General features: G+C 39.5%; 1 protein-coding gene across 2 annotated transcripts; it reads left to right on the top strand.

The window, feature by feature from the left end:
• Positions 1-998: 998 nt before the first annotated feature.
• mcur1 (mitochondrial calcium uniporter regulator 1) lies at positions 999-26,902 on the top strand. Of its 2 annotated transcripts, none has more exons than XM_018094709.2 (9): positions 999-1,436; positions 4,324-4,443; positions 9,239-9,342; positions 9,906-10,007; positions 15,118-15,159; positions 16,857-16,928; positions 22,636-22,689; positions 24,269-24,383; positions 25,722-26,901. In XM_018094709.2, the coding sequence occupies exons 1-9, from the start codon at positions 1,295-1,297 to the stop codon at positions 25,775-25,777; spliced, it is 807 nt and encodes a 268-aa protein (XP_017950198.2). In that variant the 5' UTR covers positions 999-1,294; the 3' UTR covers positions 25,778-26,901.

The following is a 26,902-nucleotide window of genomic DNA, read 5'->3' as shown; positions in this document are numbered from 1 at the left end:
CCCCTCACAGGCAACCTAGGGCAGGCAGGCAGAGTATGGCACACAGGCAGGACAGGGCAGGCAGAGTATGGTACACACAGGCAGGGTAGGGCAGGTAGAGTATGACACACACAGGCAGCATAGGGCAGGCAGAGTATGGCACACACAGGCAGCATAAGGCAGACAGAGTATGGCACACACAGGCAGCATAGGGCAGGCAAAGTATGGCACACACAGGCAGCATAGGACAGGCAGTACACAGTGGCACAATGCTGGCACTGCTCCTACAGTTTGTCTGAGGTGTGAACAGGTGAACAATGTGGATGCTTACAGTCTGAGCCTGAGGTGTGAACAATGCAGGGTGTGAACAATACAGGGACTAAAAGGTGTGAACAACAGGGGCATACATGTTTAAATACAGGGGTTAACAGCCTAAATCTGAGGTGTAAACAATGCAGGGGGCTCAGTATTGATACTATTTAAAGCTTACACAAATGTAAGCAGTCAGAGCAGCCAGACAGGTGGGGGCCAAGGGCCACCAGCTGGACAGCACTGAGCTAAAGATATCAGACAATTCTATCCTGACAAAAATGCCAGGATGGTTTTGGAAAATATTGCCTTGTTTCATAAAATTTATATTTTTCAATTAATTTTCAGCATGTATAGAAATAACAGTGGGGCTTGATTCATTTCTTGCTTATTCCTACATTAAACTGGTATAAAGAGGTTTGTGTTTTTTACATCTAGTTTTGCATTGCTGCAGTTACTTCACAACTGTACAGCGTTTCTTTCGCAGATCAGCGCCTCTGCCCAAAAGTAATTGATTCCTTTTATGTGAAACGACGCAATGTGTACAAGTAATCACTGAAGTAAACGAAATACACTTTGCATCGCTTGGTCGCATTGTTAATTATCCTACTATCAATAAAGCTTTGCATAAGTTCTACTGCCTCTGTCGCTAATGTGGTGTTCACCGAACGCGATACGTCATCACTCGGCAGTGGCTTTTTTTTTTTTTTTTTAATAACTTTATTGGTCATTTGACCAGCTAACAAAATACTTCTGGGTTGCTTTTACACTTTTAGAGAGTGTAGAGTATGTCTTTTTCTGTATTGCTTTCTAATGCGCCACGAAGTTTATTGTCAGTATAACTCGTACCAAATGTACGTCATTAAAAGCCCTAGTTTATTGTTTGTAGATCCGCTAACGCATTTAGAACATTAAATATATATAGTAGCAAACTACAAAGTCGGGGGCAATGTTTTGAGTCGATACCAAAGATTACACCGTGCCAGCTAAAGCGGAGCTGTATAAAATGTCCCGGTTGCAACTGCGCTTCCTCCTCAGGCGAGCCCTGTCTGGCTCTGGCTGTCCGAGATATTCCCTGCCCGGCTCCGGCTGCCCGGGATGTTTCCTGCCGCGGGTCACGTGCTTTAGAGGTGAGCCCATTGGCACAGGTGCGGGAGCTGTGTTGTTTATGTCAAGAACAAAAGAGCTGCATGTTATATTATCCATTACACAAAATGCATATTCTGATGGCAATTGACGTTATAGATTAGTGCTACCACGTCACTTGAAAATGTATGGACATGTCTTAAAAATCTATCTAGAATCTAATTTACAAGCAATGTATGCAGCCATGCAACACACATTTTGTAACCCTACTGTAGGTCAGTAGAACACCAATATCTACATCAGATAAAACAGGGGTCTCAAACTCGCGGGCCATTTGTGGCCCTCGGTACAATATTTTGTGGCCCGCACCAACGCCTTCGCAAAAGCAATGAATGGATCGCGATTTTTATTGCGATTCAAGGGATTCAATGTTCTGTGTGCACAATTAGCTCCTTAGTTAGCAACTAATTGTGCACACAGAACGTCTTCCCATAATAACTGTTATGATGGCATAACGTCATTTCCGCAATCAGCAGCTCCTGCCCGCCGTGCCTTGCATTATCCGATAATGCAAGCCTTCATGGACTTTTTTTTGTGAAATCCCTTATGCGGCCCAGCCTCATCCTGACTTTGCCTCCTGCAGCCCCCAGGTAAATTGAGTTTGAGCCCCCTGAGATAAAAGATGCACCAATACTGTCATGTAATATATTACATTTGGTATTGTGCTTGGCTACATGTGTGTATATGGTATACAATACTCGGCGCTCTTGGTGTTGTGATTCAAATGTAGATCCTCGGTGCTGTGTTGAATAAAGTGACTTGCTGCTTCCCCTTGAAAAAGCCCCCCTTTTCAATGGGCCTCAGATTGATAGACAAAAGACACGATGGAAGCGCATAAAAAACAAAAAAGAGAACAATAATCGTGTAGTAAATACAAATAAGTGATGAGTCAACCAACTGTGAATTACTAAGCAAACAAAACAAAACAGTGATGATATTCATTGTGCTGCCACCTCCTCAATATGGTAAGTATATATGCTCACCAGAACACAAAACAACTGTGCCAAAAGAATGGTCCACCTAGGGTTGTCTCAATAAGTATACCCCCTGCATGTGGAGTGCATTAGCCACATAACACCTGTACCTCAGTATAACAGCATGTTTGGATTAAAGTGGGTACATTAGTGAATTTCTAGATTATAAAAAAATGTTTAACTTTTTGGGGGAAAAGTATGTGGGGCGATACACAGGTTGGTCACATTTCTGTCCAACAGTCAGAACAGCAGAAAGATGCACTTCTCCTGGTTCACAGGAACATGAAATTTGATAAACGAATGATTTATGTGGTACATTGATATCAGGATGATCAAGTCAGCATACACATACCAAAAATAGTACAAAACCAAAATTACGTCCAATTTTCTTGGAACGTGAATGGCTGCAGGAATGGCATTCTTAGTTTATATTTTATGTGAGATGCTCACCAGCCTTCCTTGGCTCCAGTGCAATAAAAATTATTAATTGAACCTTAAAAGGATACCTTATGCCCACTTATTATGGAGTCTCCGGGCAACCTTACTTTAGCATCAATGGCTTTTGGTATTTGGGGCATGAGTGGTGCATCACCTGGAGTAAGAGTTCTATCTCTTGTTCAGGTAATCATGCAATATGACACTGTGGAGTTCAGAATTCTGGTGGCCATAAAAGTAAATACCCTGCACCCAGATGCAACTGTTTGAATAAGCAGTAAGTCCTGGTTTTGGAAGGGGGTGCCTTCACAAGCGTTTAAGTTGGAGGTGGTCTATCTTATGCCATACTATACTTTTAGTTATATGAAGTAACACAGCAGTCCTATTCCAAGTGAAATTAAAATAACCCATCATTCTTCCAGGATTTTTTCCCTTTGGCTCAACTAATACAATGTTTTGGGCAAACATTATTTTTCTTTGTTAGCCCTGACAAAAAAAACACCAAAAAGTATGATTTTCTTGGAGAATGTATAGTTTAATGAGTTGATTAAAGATCAATGTGACATGTGGCTGTATTTCTGAGAGGCTGTGGAGTGATTCAAATAGCTTTTAAGGAACTCCAAAAAAAGGTGTAATTGCAAAAAAAAAATGTATGAAATCACATTTGGTTTATTTTAAGCTAAGGCAAATGTTGTAACATTATATGCCAAAGTAGTAGTAATAGCATTTTAGATATCAAAACTAAGTGGCAGGTTACATAGCATATAAATGAAAATGAATCAAAAAGCCAGATAAGGTATGTATTATCGTATGAGACCAGCGATGTATTAATGTATTGGGTGAGGTGTGTTTTAACACATCTTAATTGCAGACTTTCAGTACTTTATTTTCTAAGACTGTCCAAACACATCATGGACCTTTTTCTCTAAACTTGGATGACCAGTGGATCTTGACCATAACAGTATGATATAAAGAAAACAGGCCCCCTTATTTTATTTTTTTTTTTTTTTGAGTTTTAACTTTTTTATTGATCATGACATGTTACATGACATTGTAATCAATGATTCACAGAGTTGTATATGGTTACATAAATAAAGTATGCAACAGGCCATTTTTAACATTTTTTTTTTGGCCCCTACAATTGTACCCCTGTATCCAAACAGTCCTGTACTTGGTTATAGGGCCGTTATTGTTTCATGGATTTACATGGTCATAGATAATATAACCCTCCTAGCTTGCAATGTTTGTGGCTGAGTGCAAAAAACTTGTGTCTGGTCCACATTTTATGGTAAGGCAAGATTGTTCTGTCTTTTAGAACATACAAATCTTTCCTTACCAAGGGTGAAGTATGTGATAGTTTTTACATTTAGTTGCATGTATTTTCTTTTGTTCTTATTTATTTTGCTTTCCTTTTGTATATTCGTATGCCTATTAATTAATATATTGCCCATATTGACATATTTTCTTTTTTTATTTGCAGATTTTAATATTATAACATCAACAATGCAATATAATTTAGACAAAAGGAATATATACACATCGGTTGGTAAACATTACTTCTTTGATACTCATGCAGTTGTACAGCTTCTGGAGGCTAATGGTAACTATACATGCCATTGTTTAAGGTTATGTGTTAAATGTTTGTATATTTGAACAAAATAAGTTGGCAAATCAGTTTTATCGTGGGGCTGCTAAAGAGGGCCCTTAATTAATAATATAATTGTACATTTGCATAACGTGTAAGTTCTGATGTAAAGTTATAGTTCCCAACAATCTTCAGTCTGATAAACTGGCTGGAGAGTTGAAAATTATTTTTATCAGGGAATTCTAGAAGACAGCATGAAGCCATTTGTGTGACAATTAACACCTGGTTGAAACTTGATGAAGCAAGAGCAAAATGATTGCAAGCACACCAACAAATTTATGCCAGTATTGAAAAACTAGAAAAGGCTCAAGGTTTCAGAATGGCCAAGTCAAAGTTCAGACCTGATAAAAGCCATGTTGTTGTTTTAAAAATGCTAGAGTTTTATTTTCTTTTGTCCTACGTTAAAACTGAATGCATGAATAGGCCACTGGCACATGGGGTCTTGAAAGTTGTTGCTCTAAAATTGAGAACAGAATGCCATAGGCTGTACATGGAAGAGCAACAGATGCACCTTATTGCCAAAAAGCTCAATTGAACGGAGAGAGGTGTTTTATCCAAAACTGTTCTCCATCTGATGGGTTAATCTAAAACTGTACAGGCATGTAAAATTATTTTAATTTAGAAAGTATAATATTAGCTTGTCCTTACATGTTTCTTCCTGGGCCTAGCACTTACTCATAGTCCTATTTTCTAGGAGTGCCCACTTTTAATTAATTAAAGTTTATCCTCTTTTCCATTATAGCCTCAGGACTACTAGACTGTGAGTTTACTTTTAAAGGAGAATGCAAGTCAAAATTTAAAAAGCAATACTGCCCAATAGTTCTCCTATTGTTTAGTAAAAACTCCACACTTTTGGCTCACCTAATCAAATATTTACTCAGTCACACTTACTTCACATTTTTTTAGAACAGGCAGCCATCTCTAAAAAGGTATTCTCCCTTCCTTTCCCTCCTTGCTTCATACTGCACATGTGTTTCATTCCCTCCCCCCCCCTCCCCTCTGCCAGATCTGCTTCTGATTGGCTGGTGGGCATGTGTAGCTCAGAACAGGAGACAGGATCAAGTTGCACACATGCTCAGAGAATAGGAAGGCTGCCGCTGGCAGCCTACAGGAAGGGAAGAGAGATTTCAATGATGTCACTGTAGTCTTCACACTGCTGTAGGCTGCCAGCACCATATCTCAGAGAAGCAAGCAGGGATCTGAGAATTTAGATATGCAGTAAGTACTTAAAAAGAATGCCCTTAGACTTTCTTTTAATTTATATTAAGCTTTCATTGTCCTTTAAGGAAAAACTGTCTTGTTGCACTTCTTGACAGAAGACATTGACAGAAAATTTTGCTAAACTGCAACTGAAATGGCTGTACATATTTTGATGTAAAATTCTTTAGGTTGCATATTAGTTAAAAGTCCCCTCTATATGCACAAATGTTTCGGAGGGAATTGCTGAGTAGTTTCATATATTAAAGGAGAACAAAATGTACATTTCTTGAGGTACCAGTTTTTTTAGGCACTCCTCAGTGACTATAATTGCTGGCCCGATCACCTATTCTTTAAACAACCTGAGTTCCTTTTGTTCTTGCTTGCTCCCAGGTATACCCTGTCCCGCACTGTGCAAAAGTATTTACAATACAACACCCCTTTGTACATTAATGTACTTAGCAGCCACCCATCTGGAATTGTTGTAGGGGTACCTGGACCCAAATCTTTTTTGAAGAAGAGGTGAGCTGGTCCAAAGTAACAGGTCAGCTATTATAGTCACAATGTGTCGCCTAACAAAACTGCCACCCCTCAGGAATTATTCTCTTTTACCACTAAAAGACATTTAAGCTAACGCAAGTCAGATCTAGCCCAGGTTTCAAATGCTTGACTCGACAACAAGTAAAGAAAAATCTTTTCTGGTCCAATTTAAGCTCAATTTAAGCTCCTGTTAAAGGAGAACTACAGTGGTGGCCCAAATTGTTGGCACCCCAGAAATTTTTCCTGAAAATCAAATATTTCTCACAGAAAAGTATTGCAGTAACACGTTTTGCGATACACATGTTTATTCCCTTTGTGTGTATTGGAACAGAACAAAAAAAAGGGAGGGAAAAAAGCAAATTGGACATAATGTCACACAAAACTCCAAAAATGGGCCGGACAAAATTATTGGCACCCTTTCAAAATTGTGGATAAATAAGATTGTTTCAAACATGTGATGGTCCTTTAAACTCACCTGGGGCAATATAAAAATCCCACTTGAAAGTAGATAAAAAGGAGAGAAGTTCACTTAGTCTTTGCATTGTGTATCTGTATGTGCCACACTAAGCATGGACAACAGAAAGAGGAGAAGAGAACTGTCTTGAGAACTGACTTGAGAACCAAAATTAAAAAAAATATCAACAATCTCAAGGTTACAAGTCCATCTCCAAAGATCTAGATTTGCTTTTGTCTACAGTGCGCAACATTATCAAGAAGTTTGCAACCCATGGCACTGTAGCTAATCTTCCTGGGTGTGGACGGAAGAGAAAAATTGATGAAAAGTTACAACGCAGGATAGTCCGGATGGTGGATAAGCAGCCCCAAACAAGTTCCAAAGAAATTCAAGCTGTCCTGCAGGCTCAGGGAGCATCCGTGTCAGCGTGAACTATCCGTTGACATTTAAATGAAACGCTATGGCAGGAGATCCATGAGGACCCCACTGCTGACACAGAGACATAAAAAAGCAAGACTACAGTTTGCCAAAATGTACTTGAGTAAGCCACAATACTTCTGGGAAAACGTCTTGTGGACAGATGAGACCAAGATAGAGCTTTTTGGTAGCGCACATCATTCTACTGTTTACCAAGGCCTACAAAGAAAAGAACACAGTACCTACAGTGAAATATGGTGGAGGTTCAATGATGTTTTGGGGTTGTTTTGCTGCATCTGGCACTGGGAGCCTTGATAGTGTGCAAGGCATCATGAAATCTGAGGATTACCAAAAGATTTTGGGTCGCACTGTAGAAACCAGTGTCAGAAAGCTGGGTTTGCATCCGAGATCTTGGGTCTTCCAACAGGACAATGACCCCAAACATACGTCACAAAGCACCCAGAAATGGATGGCAACAAAGCGCTGGATAGTTCTGAAGTGGCCAGCAATGAGTCCAGATCTAAATGCCATTGAACATCTGTGGAGAGATCTTAAAATTGCTGTTGGGAAAAGGCGCCCTTCCAATAAGAGAGACTTAGAGCAGTTTGCAAAGGAAAATTGGTCCAAAATTCCCGGTGAGTGGTGTAACAAGCTTATTGATGGGTATAGGAAGAGACTGATTTCAGTTATTTTTTCCAAAGGGTGTGCAGCCAAATATTAAGTTAAGGGTGCCAATAATTTTGTCCAGCCCAATTTTGGAGTTTTGTGTGACATTATGTCCAATTTGCTTTTTTTCCTCCCTTTTTTGTTCTGTTTCAATACACACAAAGGGAATAAACATGTGTATAGCAAAACATGTGTTACTGCAGTACTTTTCTGTGAGAAATACTTGATTTTCTGGAAAAAATTCTGGGGTGCAAACAATTTGGGCCATGTTTGTATACCCCTGGGCACAAAAGCACCCTTAACTATCACTGCCTAGACCCCCCTCAACTCTCCCTTATCGCATTGTTTTTAAGTTTACTCTCTGTCCCTATTGCTAACCGCTAGCTAAAAATGCAGAGGAGTGCAACCGCGTACCTGCCCGACATCTTCTTACTGCCTGAAGACACTTCTGTCATGTGCATGTGCAGTGGAAGCAGATTTCGGGCTACCTCTAACTGCGCATGCATAAGCAGGTTCGTATTGGCAGAGAGTGTCTTCAGTCTGTAAGAAGATGTTGGCAAGGTGTGCGGCTGTGCTTCTCTGCATTTTTAGCTAGTGGTTAATGATGTTAAACTTAAAAAAACAATGTTAAACTTAAAAACAATGCGATAAGGGAGAGGTGAGGGGGGTCTAGGCAGTAATTTAGTTAAGGGTGCTTTTTGCACCCGGGAGGTATAGTTCTCCTTTAAAAGAAAGCCTTGAGGTTACCACTATTTGAAAACATTGTTCTTCTCCAAACAATCAAGCCATTATTTGTTCTTGATATCCCCTTCATTAAAAACATAGACACCATAGGTACATGCAGCTGGTTCCTGGAATTGTTCTGCGCTAACCCTTCTTTCGGTGTTCCTTCTGCTTACTGTAACTCAAATGTGCTGGAGAGATTAATTACCTTTCTTTTCTTGTCCAAAGGCAGTAGTCATCACCCTTTCATGATCTTGCTGTGTAAGCACTCCTTTTTTAATAGGTTTAGTTTTACAGTATATAAGATTAATAAAGATGCCAAAAGAGGATTGAAATATTGGTCATTATCCTTTATTGGTCAGGCATAATACATATTAATCTCTTCTAATTTTATTTTGTAAATAATGCATATCTCTAATTTTTTTTTTTTTTACTATATTGTCCTGGCATTGAAAGTAAAATAATTTCATGATTATCGTGTAAACGTACCTTGACCGAAATTTGCCAGATTTACCTTTAACACTTATTTCTTAAGCTAAACTTATATGCAGATATTGTATTTTAGAGTGGTTTTCGTTGGATTTCCCTGCAATACATAATAAAAAAACTCCTACAGCATAGCTTCTCATATCAGTGCCTGGGACCAGTAGCAAAGATTGGTTGGGTAGTACAGAAAAGTAGTCATCTAATCGATGATTTCCCCATGCTGCTTTTGGATATAACCAATTATTTCTCCTGTTTTTTTGTCTTTAGGATTCTCTGCTGAGCAGTCGGAAATTGTTGTTTCTGCATTAGTAAAAATCCTTAATGTGAACATGAATCTGATACACAAGGATATGGTTACGAAAGAGCAGCAGGTATGATTCATGCCGACTTTGAAAATGAGAACACACCACCCAGCATATGCAGTAGAAAAGTTAGGACATTTTAGTCCACACCCCCAATTACTAGATTCCCCAATCCTCAAACCGTGCTATCAGCAAAGAAAAAAAAAAAAAAAAGAAATCGAGCAATAACAAAGACTTTTAAAAAATATCTTTAAAAATATGTCGCCTGAACTAGTGCATATAACACAGATATGTACTGTTTCAAATTCAACAACACTTTATTTTCTGAGTTTCCAAATACTTAAACAAGATTACTGCTATATATCAGATTACCATATCTTTTAGATACCTTTTTATAATAAACTAAACCAGGTATCTAAACTAATGTGTAAAACATTGAGAACTGCTCACATACAGTTGTACCATTATATTAAAATAGATACCATGTGAAAACAAGCAATACACTAAAGCTTCTTACAGGAATAATTACTGGTGTAGATAATTCATCAGTACTACTAAGCGTAGAATAGTGACAATCTGAGGTTGGTACCAGCTTTTGCATTAAGATAGGCTTGTGTGTATTTCATTTTCAGGAGATCAGTCTCCAGCAGGTCATGTCACTCATAGCATCTGTCAAAAAGGATATGATCATTTTGGAAAAGAGCGAATTTTCTGCATTAAGAACACAAAATGAGGTAACTAGAACAAAATATGCACATAAAATTCTAATGACAAAACTACTGATTCTAAAATGTATGTATGTTTATAAAGCGTTACTTATGTACGGAGCGCTGTAAAGTACATGGTTTACTACTCTCATTCTATTTATAAATTATATGCTACTGTTAAGTGTAATGTCCCACGGGGAGTTTAGTTGCCCTTGATAAATCTCTGCTACCGTGGGCAACTAATCTCCTTTAAAAAAGCCTTTCCACCAGCAATTAACAGAATCGCCACTGGAAAGGCCTACGCATCGCTTTCGGTTTCCGAAGTCATGCAAGTTTTCCTCCTCTAAGTGACTTGGAAAAATCAAATCGATGTGTAGGCCTTTCCACCGATGATTTTCTTTATTGCCAGTGGAACTGTTGCACCAGGGCAGCAGTAATACAAATTGTAAATAGGACCAGTATCGATACCTCCATATAATAGGATATCTATTATTAGTTAGCTTCTCTCAGTATTATACATTGGTAAACTCTATATTATCATTTGTAAGTGCTCTGTGCTGCACCCCAGCTTATCAGACAAATTCCAATAGAAAGGAAGAAGAACTTCAGCAGAGTAACTGCAAAGAATTTATTGAGGGTAGTGGTTACACTTTTACATGTGTTGGGTTAGTGCCTTTTATCAAGTGCACAAAGACCATGAACCTGTGATTCTTTTTAGGCCAGTCTGACGTCCCACCTACTTAACACATATCATTCTGGGAGATTGCTTAAAGTGAAAGTGTACAGGTAATTAGCAAAGAAAACATACAAAGTGACAATTCATTTATTTTAACCAAACACCATAAATACAGTGTGTTAAAATTTAAAAAAAAAAATTGTTTCCAGATCCCAAATCTAAAGCCTATATTTGGATCCTTTAAAATGTCCAAATAAATTATTTTCCTAGCATACTGAAATCAAGACATAGTCCTCCCATGACCACATATACAGGTTATTCAATGTAAGGTTGTATTAATCATTTTTTTATACAAACATAGGTGATTATGATAAACCTATTAATGCCAGCACTCATTACCATGCTTATCTCCTGTAATAGCAACTTGCCAATATAGAATTTAAGACAGGAGATCTGTGTTGTGTAAAGCCCAGAGTCAAGTGTAACTAATACCCTGTTTAACCCTGTTTAGGGTAAAGTTTTAGGGAGATTGCTTAGGTATTTATCCCTGCCACTTTAGAAATGGACTGTTAAAATTATGTTTTCATACACCTATAATTATGATATTATCAAATGTTTTCCTCTGTGGCCTCTGTTCACTATTAGGGATGCCATAAAAATGCTGTATAAATGGATAAGTAGATGTACTAAGAAACTTGTGGTAACCTAAAAAAGTTGTGTTGTTTAGAAATATACATTTGTCATTGTCACATTTTTTGCTGCTTCTAATTAAAGGGATGTTAACCTCTATATTGACTTTCAATATGATATATTTATATATATATATATATATATATATATATATATATATATATATATAATGAACCTATTCTCAGCAAATTTTCAGTTGCTCTTGAATTTTTTTTCCTCCCAATTACAGTTGCATTGCTATTCTATATGTTTCAACCTTCAACTAAAATTGCTATCTGGCTGTCATGGGCATTGACCCAGACAACCAAAAAAGCACATCTATTGTGAGGATTCAATTTTTTTGGTATTCCTGTTTGTAATTGCTATCCTTAGGTCACAGGCTCTCTACTACCATTTTCCAAACCACTTATGATTCCTAGCTACTAAATAGCAGGTTCAAGCTGGCAGATTGACATTATAAAGATAGCCTCTTTGCATTCTTACAGTGGTGTTAAAGCCTGAATAGACTTTCTCTCCAGACATGGCATCAGTAGTACTACAGTTTAACTAAAACCTTAATTGATCTGTATATAGTTTTTATGATAGCAATGTAAAAATTCAATCATAACTATAACTGTGGTAGTGTTGTCTCAGATGGTAAAGGCATGGGTGTTCAAAATGATAACCATGTGAGGCCTTAATGAAAAAAGCTTCTGCTAGAGAGCTATTCCATTTCCCTCTTCCTTACATTGCATCTGTTTGTATGTTAGTGAATGTGTTTGCCTGTCCATCAATGTTTCATCTACAGTGCTGTTATGCTACCTTTATTGATGAACAATTGTAAAAATGTTTCCAGTTGGAGCGGGTTCAGAATTGTCTGTGGGAAACAAATGTACCCCTTTGCCCTCTTACATTTGCCCACCTTTATTTAATGAGTAGTACACTTTTGCTAATTTCATAAAATAAGTAGAATATATGTTACATGATTCTCTAGAAAGATAAGAATAATGGTATGGCTTTTTTCTCCTGGCTCTCCTAAACTGAGTGTTGTAAATCATTTGCCTAGAATGCTATTTTTGTTGTAGAATCCTAACGTTGATATAATATAATTCAAACAATTCCAATATTTTAGGGTATAAAGGGGGACATTAGATATATCTGGAAAGGGAATTCTTGTTTAGAGGCATGTGACAGTTCTACCTTTTCTATCACAAATCAAGTTTGTTCATTGACCTCTGTAGTTTGACAATGAATTTTTTGTGAATAAGCAAAGGATAAGCCTCCTATGTCAAGAGCCAATACTTCTTTATCTGTAGGCACTTATTTACATGCATTTATAGCCAAGCTAAAAAATCAGGACAGTTTTTGTGGTCCCCCATGCACTAATTCCCATTTGAATCCTATGACTCTTTGTGATTACAACAGAGCCTTTATTAGGCAGTGTTCCAAATGCTGGCAAATGGAATAGCCTAGATCTCTCACTGCTTCTTTTTCTTATATAATAGCCAGACGGCTTATCATAGATATTTAACCAGTGTGAAAGATTGCAACATCCTGCTCCAACACCCCAGTTCTGTCATAATGAATTTTCACACAGAAGTTGTAGCTGCACTCACCCATTATAAATATATATATATAGGACATTAAGATACTAGGAAATGCCCTTCCCTTTAAACAAAACAGGGATTGTTTGTCCATATATTCCAGTATATTCAGGCTGGCCCAGTCTGACCAGTCCTACACTAACTTTCATCTGATTCATTAAAGGGGTTGTTCACATTTATAATAACTTTTAGTATAATGTAGAGAGTGATATTTTGAGACAATATGCAATAGGTCTTCATTTTGTATTAATTTCAGTTTTTTAATTATTTAGCTTTTTGTTCAGCAGCTCTCCAGTTTGGAATTTCAGGAGCTATCTGGTTGCTAGCTTCCAATTTAACCTAGCAACCAGGCAGTTGTTTGAAAGATAGACTGAAATATGAATAGATGTGGGTTTAAATAGAAAGATAAGTAATAAAAAGTAACCGTAACAATAAAACTGTAGCCTCACAGAGCAAATGTTTTTTGGCTGCTGGGCTCAGTGACCCCCATTTGAAAGCTGGAAAGAGTCAAAAGAGCAAGGATAATAAATGTAAATGTGTAACCAAAAAAAATGAAGACCAATTGAGAAGTTGCTAAGAATAGGCCATTCTATAACATACTAAATTTAAAGGACATGTAAACCCCATACACAAAAATGTAATCAGTGAATAGCCTCTTTGAAATCTTTCAATACCTGCCACTCTGGTTGCTCAGAGGTTAATAGTAAGGCTGCAACCTCTCCTTAATTACTTTGATTTCCTTCTCCTCCTGTAACCCACTTGGCTCCCCTTGGGAATATGCTTTGACTTCTGGCTTGTGGGCATGCTCAGTTGTTCTAAGCTCAGATTACTAACACCCTCCAGTCTAGAAGCCAATGAAGAGATGACATTGCTGGTTTCCATAGAAACTCAGCTCTAGCTGTCTGCTTCAATTTTTTCTCCTAACCTCTCTCCTGAGCTCAGCTTAAACAAAGCAGAACTTTTATCAAAGACAGTTCTGCCTGTATGAGCCTGTATTCTTGATGAAATGTATACTGAATAAGGGTCTGTGTGTGTATGCAGATTAAAATGTAACTGATTATATATCAGAGCAGTGCTGTCCAACTTCTGCGGTGCTGGGGGCCGGAATTTCTCTTGCATACATGGTGGAGGGCCGCTAATGGAAGCCAGTTTTGACCACTCCCCCTTTAAACCACACCCACTTCAACCCACACCCATTTTATCCATATGCCTCCTCCTCCCCTGTGGATAGCACAGCAACCCCCAGCATATAATTACACACTTTAGGGACCATTTAATCGCTATTTCCAACTGCTAACAAACTCCCAAAATAAACCCCTGCCAGGTTCACCTCCCACAGGCAGCATAGGGTAGGCAGAGTATGGCACACACAGGCAGCACTCTTCCTGCCCTATGCTGTCTGTGTGTGCCATACTCTGCCTGCCCTATGATGCCTGTGTGTGCCATACTCTGCCCTATGCTGCCTGTGTGTGCCATACCCTGCCCTATGCTGCCTGTGTGTGCCATACTCTGCCTGCCCTATGATGTCTGTGTGTGCCATACTCTGCCCTATCCTGCCTGTGTGTGCCATGCTCTGCCAGCCCTATGCTGCCTGTGTGTGCCATACTCTGTCCTACCCTGCCTGTGTGTGCCATACTCTGTCTGTCCTATGCTGCCCATGTGCCATACTCTGCCTGCCCTGCCTGTGTGTGCCATATCCTCCCTGGCCTATGCTGCCGGTGTGTGCCATACCCTCCCTGCCCTATGCTGCCTGTGTGTGCCATACCCTCCCTGCCCTATGCTGCCTATGTGCCATACTCTGCCTACCCTATGCTGCCTACACACAGGCAGCATAGGCCAGGCAGTACATACAATGTCTGAGGTGTGAACAGGAGAACAATGTGGGTGATTACAGCCTGAGCCTGAGGTGTGAACAATGCAGTGGGTGAACAATACAGAGATTAAAAAGTGTGAACAGTACAGGGGATTACATTTTTAAACAATACAGGGGGATTACAGCCTGACTCTCAGGTGAGAACCATGCAGGGGGCAAGTTAAACTCAGTACTGATACTATTTAAATCTTACACAAAGTTAAGCCATCAAAGCAGTTATATAATAGAATATATAATATTGGTTCTCAAATTGTAAGAATAGAAAAATATTGCTTAGTTGATTTACTGATATTAATTGTTTTTTCCCCCTCAAAGAAAGTGAAAATTGAACTTCAACAACTAAAGAAGCAATTAAATGTAAGTATCTGTTCAAGATGGGGGGGAGTGCATTGGACTGTTTATGGTTTTTGTTTACATAGACCTTTAAAAATGTGAACAAATACTTACTAATGCATCCACACCTTTGCCAAAATAAAGTTCTCTTTGATCCCTTTACAATTTTTTATGGTTCTGTCAAGTTTGTTAGCATGTGAACTCCAAACACGTACAGGCTCCTTATAAAATTGACCCTTAGCTATACTGGGGCAGGGACGGATGTGAATGATGAGCAATCTCTGTAAAGTGCCATGTACACATACAGCAGGGAAAATAAGTATTGAACACATCAACATTTTTCTTAGTAAATATATTTCTATATATATATATATAATTTACACCAGATATTTTACACATACAGTAACTTTAATTTAAAGACTTATTTGTTTAGATTTTTTTAGTATGTGTGGATTACTTGGGTTGTTACTCACATCTGGTGTAAATATCATTGACATGTTCAATACTTATATTCCCCCGCTGTATCAGCAATACATAAATAAAGCATAATAAATATAGTAAAAGCTAATCATCTGTTGTATACTACTTTAAACTGTCTGAAGTTATGTGATTTTACTTAAGATTACTTTAAGATGCTATGTTTTCTTGATCCTAACTTTTTATTCTTGTATGAAGCAGTTTATTTAATCATACTTGTTATTGTATATTTGTTTTTCTTGTCAAAAAAACAGTAGTCTGGCCAAGTCATCTTCATAAAGGAACATGAGTCATTGAAGTGACAGATCCTCAGTGTTAGATAGTCAGGATCTTATAGTCAAAAATGGTCCAAAAAGCACCTTACCTTGATGCAGTTTGCCCTAGGATGTAACATTTTGTGTTCCTAGTATGAAGCAAATATTTGTGCCTCATTCTGTATGCAGTACTCCTTTCAGTCAAAAGTGCTGCATACAAAGTGCACAGCATTTGCGTGACAAACCCGGCACATGTATGATTCAGAACTTGTAAGCTATGGGTAGTTCCTGTTCCCTAGCTGATAAAAATGCTATGAGCTTGTTACTCCATCTAAGGTGGAACTGCTCAGGGGCCAGTGGCTAAAGAAAAGCCTCCTGGAACAAAATTTTTGAAGTTGGCGGACCAGGATGTTATGAGTGAGGATCAGTTGATAGATTCAACCTTGTCATAGTACATTCCAGGAGTGTAAGGCATTGAGAGTCAGTGAGCCATGACAGTTTTGTGTCATAACCAGAATTAGTTGTAGTTATCCCCAGACAATACTCACCTAGTGTACAGGCCAAATTGCAAATGGACCCAGGGTATATTCTCCACCCTAGATGGCATTCACTGTGGGCATCTGGAACAAGGAAATATTCAACCTGTAGCTGATATTATAGCCTTGTGTGCCCAGTTACTATTTTATATTCTTAGAATTATTACCTTATCAGAGTATAGATGATTATTGTTCTGAATTGAGATGGTCGTAAAACTGACTCATCTGAGTGATGGACTTCTATTTAATACATTCTCTGCTGGGAGTTGAAAGTTCAGAGGAAAAGCGTGCTGTCAAAATAGCCATCCTTGTGCAGCAAGCTGTATTTTATTTCTTTGTTGCCATTTTGTCCAAGAAACCATTGGATTATACGAAATCCAGTTATTGTATCTGTGCCTTTGGAATTGGGTCTTTCCAATATCTTATGAATAATTTCATATTTTGTTTTATTAAGGATAGCATTGTAAAAGTCCGTGCAAGCAACAAACTGGATTTTAATTTAGAAAAAAGCAGAGTTAAAGAAATGGTGAGTTTTATGTATGAATATTTTATATATTTTGAAACACCTCAAAGCTCTGAGAAAGCATTTTTTATTAAAGTCTACAGCAAAGAAGCATCTATACATTTTCAAATACTACCTAAAATCTTTTAACCCAGGGGTAGGGAACCTATGGCTCAGAAGCCAAATGTGGCTCTTTTGATGGCTGCATCTGGCTCACTGCCAAATCTTTAATAAACAAAAAAATAACGGAGGGCATGTCCTGTGTTCTCCTCCGCATCGCATCCACATCCGGCATCCTTGGCACCTACCCTACCTTGCCCCGAAGCATCCGCGGCCAAACATATTGTTTGGCTCTCACGGAATTAATTTTAAAATATGTGGTGTTTATGGCTATCTCAGCCAAAAAGGTTCCCAACCCCTGGGTTAAATGATTCCATTTTCTCTTTAATAATAAAACAGAACCTGTACTTGATCCCAACTAAGATATAATTACCCCTTATTGGGGGCAGAACAGCCCTATTGGGTTTATTTAATGGTTAAAGGATTCCCTTTTCTCTGTAATAATAAAACAGTACCTGTACTTGATCCCAACTAAGATATAATTAATCCTTACTGGATGTAAAATAATCCTATTGGGTTTAATTAATGTTTTTTGATTTCTTAGTAGACTTGACGTATGAAGATCCAAATTACGGAAAGACCCCTTATCCAGAATACCATTGGTCCCGAGCATTCTGGATAACGGGTCCCATACCTCTATACATTTTTGTTAAAAGTTACATTTTTCGTTTTAGCAGCAGTGTCCCCTCTTTAATTCCTTCACTGACACTCGCCCCAGCTTATCTGTGCCCCCCCATAGCAGAACTACAGAGCTGCCTGACAGCATTGCCCCCCCCCTAAATTTAGCTGTGCCCCTTCTGTTCCCAGCAGCCCCTTGGGGATCAGCAAGCAGCACATACACACTGGCACCCAAACTGGGATATTGTGGTACTGGGAATTCAAATCAGGGGCCGTGACTGATAATGAATAAAGCACCGGCACCTTATTCCCAGCCTGGGGCCCACACTTACTGTTCCTCTTCCCCTCAGATTAAGTCCCGGTACAGCTGCGCAGTGATTGGATGGGCTGCAGGGTGAATGCTTCCAGTCTATCCAATCAGTTTTCAGCTGTACCGGGACTTAAATACTGAGAGCTGATTCGACTTCATGTTCCCTCAGTTTATCATTTTAGCCCTCAGGATTGGAAATACAGTAATTAGTGCAGAGTTTGCTCCCACACAAACCAACCAGCTTCCAGTCACAAACAGTAAACAAACAAGCTCCCACCTTGTAAAACTCGACACCCCATAAAATATCAAGGGGAATTAAGGGGGATAAAAGTGGATGGAGAGGCTCAGGGGGTGTAGGGACCTGCGGGTAGGGCTGGTATTTTACAGTGAAACATGTTGGTTGATGCCAATGTTAATAGGGAAAAACATAAACATATAGGAAGGCCCTACCTGTGGGGTTAACAGTTTCTATGGATGTGAATCCCCTACAAGTGCTATTCCACTAGTTGCTGGGCAGAAGCCCCTGTATCTCAGTCACTCTATGGGCAACTTTAGCCCCATAACAAAAAATTCACCCTCCACCCATGCACAGCAGACTGGGGCAGGGCAGCTGGGTACAGGGTACAGGCACCAAGGGGTGAAAGAAGTTTATGGCCAAAGTCCGGGCACCGTGTTGGGCAGGCAACTTCCAGTAGCAGGGAATAGGGGGGGCTGTAAGGTGCCACAGACAGTCACTATTTATTGGGCTGGGGGGGCTGTTTGTGCCTCTGGGTACTGGGAATGCCCCTGCGCTGTAGCTCAGCTCACCTATCAATTGGCTTCTTATTGCCAGTGATAAGAAAGGGATTTTTCCTGTGACAGTTGCTTCCAGCTGCCATAGACACTGTGACAGGGACAATTTAATAGCCGGCATCATAAATCATGAGCTGCCCTTGAAAATGCAAAAAAAAAAAGAGGATTCGTGGGGAAATGTAAATGTAGCCGGTAATTAAAAGGACAGCAATGTTTTGCCGTTCCTAGGCGCCATCATTGCTGGGACATTATGAGGTTAAGTGACTCTGTCCAGGGTCACAAGGTAAGGGGCCTAGTGGGGCCGGTGTGCCTTACGATTGCTGAGATATGAGTCAGATTCCCCCGGGAATCGAACTCAAGCTGGCCCATACAATCAACCCCCTGGGTATGAGTCAGAATCCCCCGTCCCAGGGTCCCTGCTGAATTTGCAGGGCTCCCAGGCGGGATTCGAACTCAAGGCCCATCGGGGCAAGGCAAGCACCCTACCTCTAAACCATCCTTCCTCCTCCCACTTGAAGCATGTTTTTTCGTAATCTTGTCTTTTACATATTGGCGGTTGGTGTATCCTAACCGACTGACTGAAACACTCAGGGTTACAGCCTGCTGCTTGCCCCAAGCCCTATATAACTAGGGGGGGCTGTCTTTAAAGGGCAATTTCCCGCCATTTTTAAAATGGAGTGAAGCTCAGTGTAAACTCTGCTGTTTTGCTTGGTTTAACCCAGTCTCCAATTCACACCTCTAGGGGGAGCCCCATTGGGGGTTTATTAAAAAGGTTAATGGGGATTAGCAGCCTCATTGTTAGGGGGCAAGTCTCTGTCTAACCCTAGAACAATAGGGGCAAAAAGCCTCATTAACATGTTATAAACACATAAATCACTGATTAAAAAAAAGTTTATATCTTATATATAAAAAGTTATTACTCACAGTTTTTTCCTCAAATTTGCATTGTTATTGCAGTTTTATCTTAATGAATGAGGCAATAATAACATTTTGAGTGAATATTTTGTACAGGTATGGGATCCCAAATTTTTAAAATTGATTAAATTTTTCTCTGTAATAATAAAACAGTACCTGTACTTGATCCCAACTAAGATATAATTACCCCTTATTGGGGCAGAACAGCCCTATTGGGTTTATTTAATGGTTAAATCAGGGGTAGGGAACCTATGGCGAACGGGGGGCGTGTCCTGCGCTCGGCAGATAAAAGACGTGTCTACGCCCTCCTCCGCATATTGTTTGGCTCTCACGGAATTAATTTTAAACTATGTGGTGTTTATGGCTCTCTCAGCCAAAAAGGTTCCTGGCCCCTGTTTTAACCTATAAAGCTTTGCATGAAATGCTAAAGTCAGACTGGACACCCAAATAGCTCTATCTCTTGCATTCCCTTTTAACTCACTTAAAGGATAAATGTTGCTGAGCATGACCAGTCATCTTATTTGATCAATATATTTACAGAAACTGTTTTAATAAATAAGCATTTTTTTAAAAAACTGCACAGAACTGAATTTAAGATATATTGCTAAATAACAAGTTACAGTTACACTAATAAATTATCAGCAGGGCTGCCATCAGAAAATGTGGGGCCCTGTACAAGTTGTTTATATGGGGCCATCCATGAACACAAGCACACAGCAGTAAAATGTTTGTCCATGCCCCATTGTGTGGGCTATACAAAATTGCTGGGACAAAAAGTTGAACTTGTTGAATGTATATTTTTCAACTACAGCTACTAAGATAAAAACTCACAAATTATTTTACTGAAAGCAGGGGTGTAACTATAGAGGAAACGGGCCCTGCAGCTGCTGGGGAGCCCAGAAACTATAGGGAGCCCCATGGGACTGATAAGTAGCTGCAATATATATTTTTTGGAAATATCTTGTTCACAAAGTTTATTAGCCCAAAGATGTTGCTGTGGGGCGTAACGTAGTCGTGCCGGGCCCCCCCTGCAGAAAAATCTTTTGAGAGGGCCTGGCGTGACCAGTCCCTCCTCCCTCGCCGTCCCTGACCACATCACACCTCCCGGCCCAACCACACAGCATATTTAAGGTAGGAGAGTGGACTAAGGTCCCGCAGCGTCTGCTGTATATATAGTTACACCACTGGAGTCTTTTCATATAGTTACACCACTTTTCACTGCTGAAAAGCTAATGAAGGTGATAGGTCATATAATTCAGCAAATAGATCCCAATATAAACAGCTAACAATAATATATAATTAGAGTCCATCAAGTTCAACCCTTCCAAGTAAACCCAGCACACACAACCTATTCTTACCAATCTATACACTCGCATACATAAACTATGTATACAACCACTAATACTAACTGTAGATATTAGTATCACAATAGCCTTGGATATTCTGCTTGTTCAAGAACTCATCCAAGGCATTAACAGAATCTGCCATTACATATAGGAAGATTTAACCTAAGTTTTTTTAATTCATCAGTAGTAAGTGGAGTTTGACCCTGCCAAGCTTTTCTGCATTGTCTTTGCTTGATATGTAACTTGCATAAGCTATGTAAGTTGTGTTACTTTCTAGGCAAGTCATGGTAGCTTTCACTGAACTTACGTAAATTGCATAAGTTTCGCTATGCGTCTGGGCCCCCCTTCACACAAAGGTTTTGCTCTGCTTCCCCCCCCTCCATTGGCGGCCCAGGTCATCAGTATAGCTGAAATTGTTTTGATCTATATCTCTTATTTAGCGCTTAAAGTAAAGATAAATGTCTTTGTAATTAGCTACATATTCCTTTGCTTTGCAAAAGGACTGCTCTCATGTTAATGCAGCCTAGGGCACAATATGCTTCAGTGCACATGTTACTCATGTTGCTTCAGAATTACGTGGGATCTAGTAGAAAGTCATCTGATTTGCAGCCATACCTATACAATTACTCATGACAAAAATGCATATCCTTACCTGAATCTGCCACCTATGCAATAAGACAAAGTTAGATGATCAGAAAATGTGGTCCTTGGGACAAGTATCTAATGTAGGGTGACCAGATCACTTGAAAATTCAGGGACATGTCTAGAAAATCCAGCTAGCAGGGATGAACTGATTGCAGTTAATTTTAAATAATTTAAATACAATCAGTGAGGCACTGCAAGCTGTATTTATTAGACATGTCCCCAATTTCCCCAAGTGATTTTGTCACCCTAATCTAATCACCCAGAGTGACCACTGATATAAGCTGCCATCCACATAGCTGGGCTCATGTACCTATTTTCTGTGTATATTTAGCCAACACATGTACAAATGCAATCCATGTTTGCCAAGATTTTTAGCCTGATGTGTAAGCAAGCCCCTCTAGGAAGACAATCATTATGGTCCCATATACAAACAATTTGGCAGCTGATTTCAGTTTCATATCTACTAGTATTTGGGTGCCTTTAGAAAATCTGACAGCTAGGTGAGGTCGCCAAACCCCTGGATCTTCTTTGGCGATATCAAGCTAACTCGACCCTTTGGCCCTAGGGCCAAACAATCAAATTACAAGGGTGTGTATCAGAGCCGTTGGGCTGAGGACTGCATTACTGAGCCAAAATGGTCCCCGATCTGATGGGAAAACTAAACCTGCTCAATTGACACCTGGCCAATTTTTGGCCAGATAATGGTCAGGTAGGCCCATTGGGGATCCACATACAAGGGCAGATAAGCTGCCCAATTGGTCTAAAGCACTCACATCAGCAGCTTCAAACTGCCCGACCTCTCCTCCAACAAATTTGGGCATCTGATTTTGGAAGAATAACCCTTAGAAAAATCCCTTTCCCCATATACAATTCAAGTGTTCCATTACCCCAACATGTCTCTCGACAAAGTCATAGCAACAAATCTCCTCATGCTAATCTCCTCATGTAACAAAAGCATAAGATTTTTTTTTTTACCTCCCAACAGCATGCTGACAATGAAAGGAAGCTGTTGGAACTTAGGACGTCGATAGTAGAACTGGTATGTACCATGCAGACTTCTGTTTACATTATGAATGATTGCAGATGTTGTTTGTTTGCTCTGTGCAAACTGTATTAAATCAGTTGTAGAATTGTGTTATGTTTAGGAAAGTTTGGTGCCTGATATTTTTTCCGTGAAGGCACAGAATTGAAAAGGCGTAGTTATTGTTTAGCATTTTCATTTTAACTACATGTGCATTGCACACTGGACTTAAAGGTTTATCAGCATTTGCTTTTTGAAATCTTCTAGTAGAGTGATCTGTAATCCATGGCTCTCCAGCTGCTGCATAAGACATAAGTCTCTTAATTGTGTCTTTTCTGACCCCTGATGAAGACAGTTAGGCAAATGTGCCAGGTAGGGGCATAGGTAGAAGCAAAGGGGATGTAAAGGCTAAAAACAATATTGCATGTACTGCTTGTAAACCTAAAAAATAAGCATCTTTGCAATGTAGAAATTTTGTACCATTTCTTTAAAGTAACTGATTCTGTGCAGTTGAATTCACTGTACATCTCCAATCCCTGCTTAAACTACGTACAGGAATCCTTTTCAGGCCAGCTGGAAAACGATCAGAGCTTTTCTGCTTCCGAAGGGCAGGGAAGCAGAGCAGGGATGTTTCATTTGTTTATTTATAGTTGAGGCTAATCTTGGTGAGGAAGAACCCTGCTCAACATCTTTAGGGCTCTGGCACATGGGGAGATTAGTCGCCCGTGACAAATCTCCCTGTTCGCGGGCGACGCGTATGTCATCCCACCGGCGATTTACATTTTCGCCGATAGGATGGCATTTCGGGGAGATTAGTCGCCCGCAAACAGGGATATTTGTCGCGAGCAACTAATCTCCCCGTGTGCCAGAGCCCTTAGTGTTATTTTATTGTATACTTCCTTATTCCTTTATTAAGGGACCTAGCTTGGATGTATTAAAGGAGAAGGAAAGGCTAATAAAGAGTTAATCTCAAGCTGCAGGCATACCTCTTAATAGTGCCCTTAAGTCTCCCCATATTTCACCAGTTCAGAAGATCAGAAGCCAGACAGGAAGAAAAAACACTGAGCTGTGTAAAGAAAGTTCCCATAATGCCTCACTCCTGCACAGACACCTAGACCAAGTGAACATGCTCAGTTAGTTAGTCTATGAGTCAGCTTCCTGCTGATTGGCTCAGATCCTATGGGGGGAGTGAGTTCTTAGCATTCTTGAGGGAGGGGGGAGCAGGAAAGAGCAGAGAACAGAAAGCTGTGTGTCTCTGGCACAGGAATTACAGACACAACTAATCTTTTTTCAGAGAAGTCAGTGCAGCGTTTCTGTGAGTGCTTATGGCTGTATTTACATATGACCTTTCTGATAAAGCTAACTTAGTTTTTACCTTTCTTTCTCCTTTAAACTGTTAATGAATGTGAAATATGTAAAGTATTTCCTAGTTGTGTAGATAATAGCAGCTGTAACCAACATTACTGCTGAGGTGAGCTTAAACAGAAAGTGCACATCAAGCCTGCAATTCCAGATGATGACTAAAAACACAAGTTTCCTTATACTTTTTTTGAGCATGTAAATTATTTCGGATGTTTTCATTCGATTTTTCTTTCAGCATTCTCAACAAGATAGGGGACTGACACAAACCAAAAGAAAGATTGACACAGAAGTTTCTGGTGTAAAAACCATGCAAGAATCCCATAAACTTGACACCATTAAATATTTGGCAGGTATGATGAGCGTGTGTGTTTTATGCAGTGGTTTTTGTCACTCTAATACATATTTTAAAGTGATGTCCATGAAATGCAGAGATTTTAAAGAGCCAAAGAAAGCAGAATTAATTAAAGGAGAAGGAAAGGCTAAGTCACTTGGGGGTGCCAAAATGTTAGGCACCCCAAGTGACTTAGATCGCTCACCTCATACCCCGGGCTGGTGCCCCTGTACGGAGAGAACAGCACCAGCCCGGGGTAGCAGCGATCGCTTCCTCCTTCCTGGAGCGCCGCACGCGCATGCGCAGTAGAGTGAAAAGCTGAACTTAAAAAACAAAGTCGGCTTTTTACTCTAATGCGCCGGCCGACGGATTTCGCCTGGAGAAGAGAGAGGAAGGAGGAAGCGCTCGCTACAGGTACCCCGGGCTGGTGCTTTTTTCTCCTAACAGGGGCACCAGCCCGGGGTACAAGGTAAGCGATCTAAGTCACTTGGGGGTGCTTAACATTTTGGCACCCCCAAGTGACTTAGCCTTTCCTTCTCCTTTAAGGAGGCTATATCACAGCGCAGCAGTGAAGTGTGATTGAAGATTCCTAGAGCATAAGTCACATGGCCGTGAGCATCTGGGAAAGTAAGAATATGTTTAGCCCCACATCAGATTTTAAATTAAATTAAAAAAATCAGTTTGCTCTTTTGAAAAACTCCTATTTTGGAGGAGAACTATTAACTGAAAAAAACATGTTTTCTTGTGACAGAATCCCTTTAAACCGCTAATGGTAAATGGTAAAATGGTTAAATGGTACAGTGGGCCACACCTTTTATATGGTACAGGGAACTACACCTTCAAATGGTACAGTGACCCACACCTAGAAATGGCCACAACTAACTTATAATAGCCAAGTTAAGTGTACCAAGTTAATTGGACACTGATGTAGTTATTAAAGGTGCATGCTGTATCTCCATTCAAACACAAAAGCTGAGGTAAAACTATGTTCCCTAACTTGTGCATGATTTACCAAAGCCCAAAAGCTTGGAAACATACAGTTGTGCATTTTCAGACTGAAATCTGCCCCATCTTACAGGCGGATGTCATGTCACTGCTCACTTCAGTGGGATGGTCAAGAATGGATTTTTCTTTTTCCACCAATGGAGAAAACGTCATTGGCCCTAAGCTCAGCGTGACTACACACTAGCTCATTTATATAAACCATAAACCTCAACACACAATTTGTAGAAGTGAAGGATAATAATACATCATATTAACATGCATACAGAATGCATTTTGGTGTTCTTTAATAACATTACTATTTGTATACCTTTAATACTGATTGATTGATAACTATTCATTGTTTTCTTTTCAGGGTCTGTGTTTACATGCCTTACAATAGCTCTGGGATTTTACCGTCTGTGGATATAAAAGAGCAGCACAATTTTGTTTGAGAATGTTTTTTTTTCCTGTCTATATTTTTATTATCTAATTCATAACTAAAGAATGGAAGAGGACTACACAAGAACATAAGCTGTGTGGCATGAATGTATGCAAATACCACGCAGACAAATCATATTAATAACATGTGGCAGTCATTGCATTCTTGTCAGTAATTATCAGATTGTACACAAGAATGTCCTAAAAATTATAACCTTGCAAATGGTGCTTAGTGATGTCATGGGTTATAATTGGTTTTTATCATGTCATGTGTTTTGCACAACCCACTTAAACATGTATTAAAGTCCTCCAGACTGGGGAAGTACACACCTATATTTCCGAAGTTTCCCTGTCTTGAAACCTAAGGTGCGTACAGAGGGGAAAGACACGGGTACAAGTCGGCTGCAGGTCCTACAACATTTTGTAGTCAAGACTTGGGTGCAGGTTGAGGATTTGCCAATTAGGGTCAGGTGTGGGTTGAGTTTTTCCTGACCCACACATCACTAAAATTCAGGGGGGAGGAACATAGGTGTCCTCTCCACTCACTCCTACCTTGCGCATCATTCTGAGGCACAAAGGTATAAGCAGAAGAATCCACAGCACTAAGGGATGTGCTTTTGTACCCCAAGAGTTATAAATTACCACTATTATGTGAGAGGGATGTTTGGAAGATACAATACATATTCTTGTGCTTTTCATATGAAATGTGGTTTATAGTATTTTGTTTATATGCTCATGCAGATAATATGTTCATATGATGCAAAAACATAACAACGAACAAAGTAGAAGCTCAGTAAATGGCTTTCTTTCATGTATAAGTCAGTGGTTGGTAACCTAATTTCAGAGGAAATATTTCCAAAATTGAATTGGTATCCACTGTGTTCTTTGCTGCAGCACATTTATAAGGGCTAGTTAATTTATTTCATGGTGAAAATTGCTAAAAAAAAATCTAAGCACCATACTGTATGTGCCATAAGCCATATAACGACTGTCACGCTGCTTTCATTTGGATACAGTTAAAATTACCTTATTGGAGCCATATGAGCAATTTGCAAATTGTATAAATATTTCACTGAGAAAGGAATGAAAAGAATTAAAGAATGACTGAAAAACTGC

Source organism: Xenopus tropicalis, chromosome 6 (genome assembly GCF_000004195.4).
Source record: "Xenopus tropicalis strain Nigerian chromosome 6, UCB_Xtro_10.0, whole genome shotgun sequence".
Lineage (NCBI taxonomy): Eukaryota > Metazoa > Chordata > Amphibia > Anura > Pipidae > Xenopus > Xenopus tropicalis.
The sequence above is the reverse complement of the archived record's forward strand: the minus strand, read 5'-3'. Positions and strand labels throughout refer to the sequence as shown.

What these genes read in the sequence shown, in the direction of transcription:
- mcur1 (XM_018094709.2), top strand. Translation starts at nt 1,295, where the DNA reads ATGTCCCGGTTGCAACTGCGCTTCCTCCTCAGGCGAGCCCTGTCTGGC. An exon ending in AGGTGAGCCCATTGGCACAG is followed by an intron (nt 1,437 to 4,323) that starts GTGCGGGAGCTG and finishes TTTTATTTGCAG; the next exon opens with ATTTTAATATTATAACATCA. An exon ending in AAAGCAGAGTTAAAGAAATG is followed by an intron (nt 16,929 to 22,635) that starts GTGAGTTTTATG and finishes ACCTCCCAACAG; the next exon opens with CATGCTGACAATGAAAGGAA.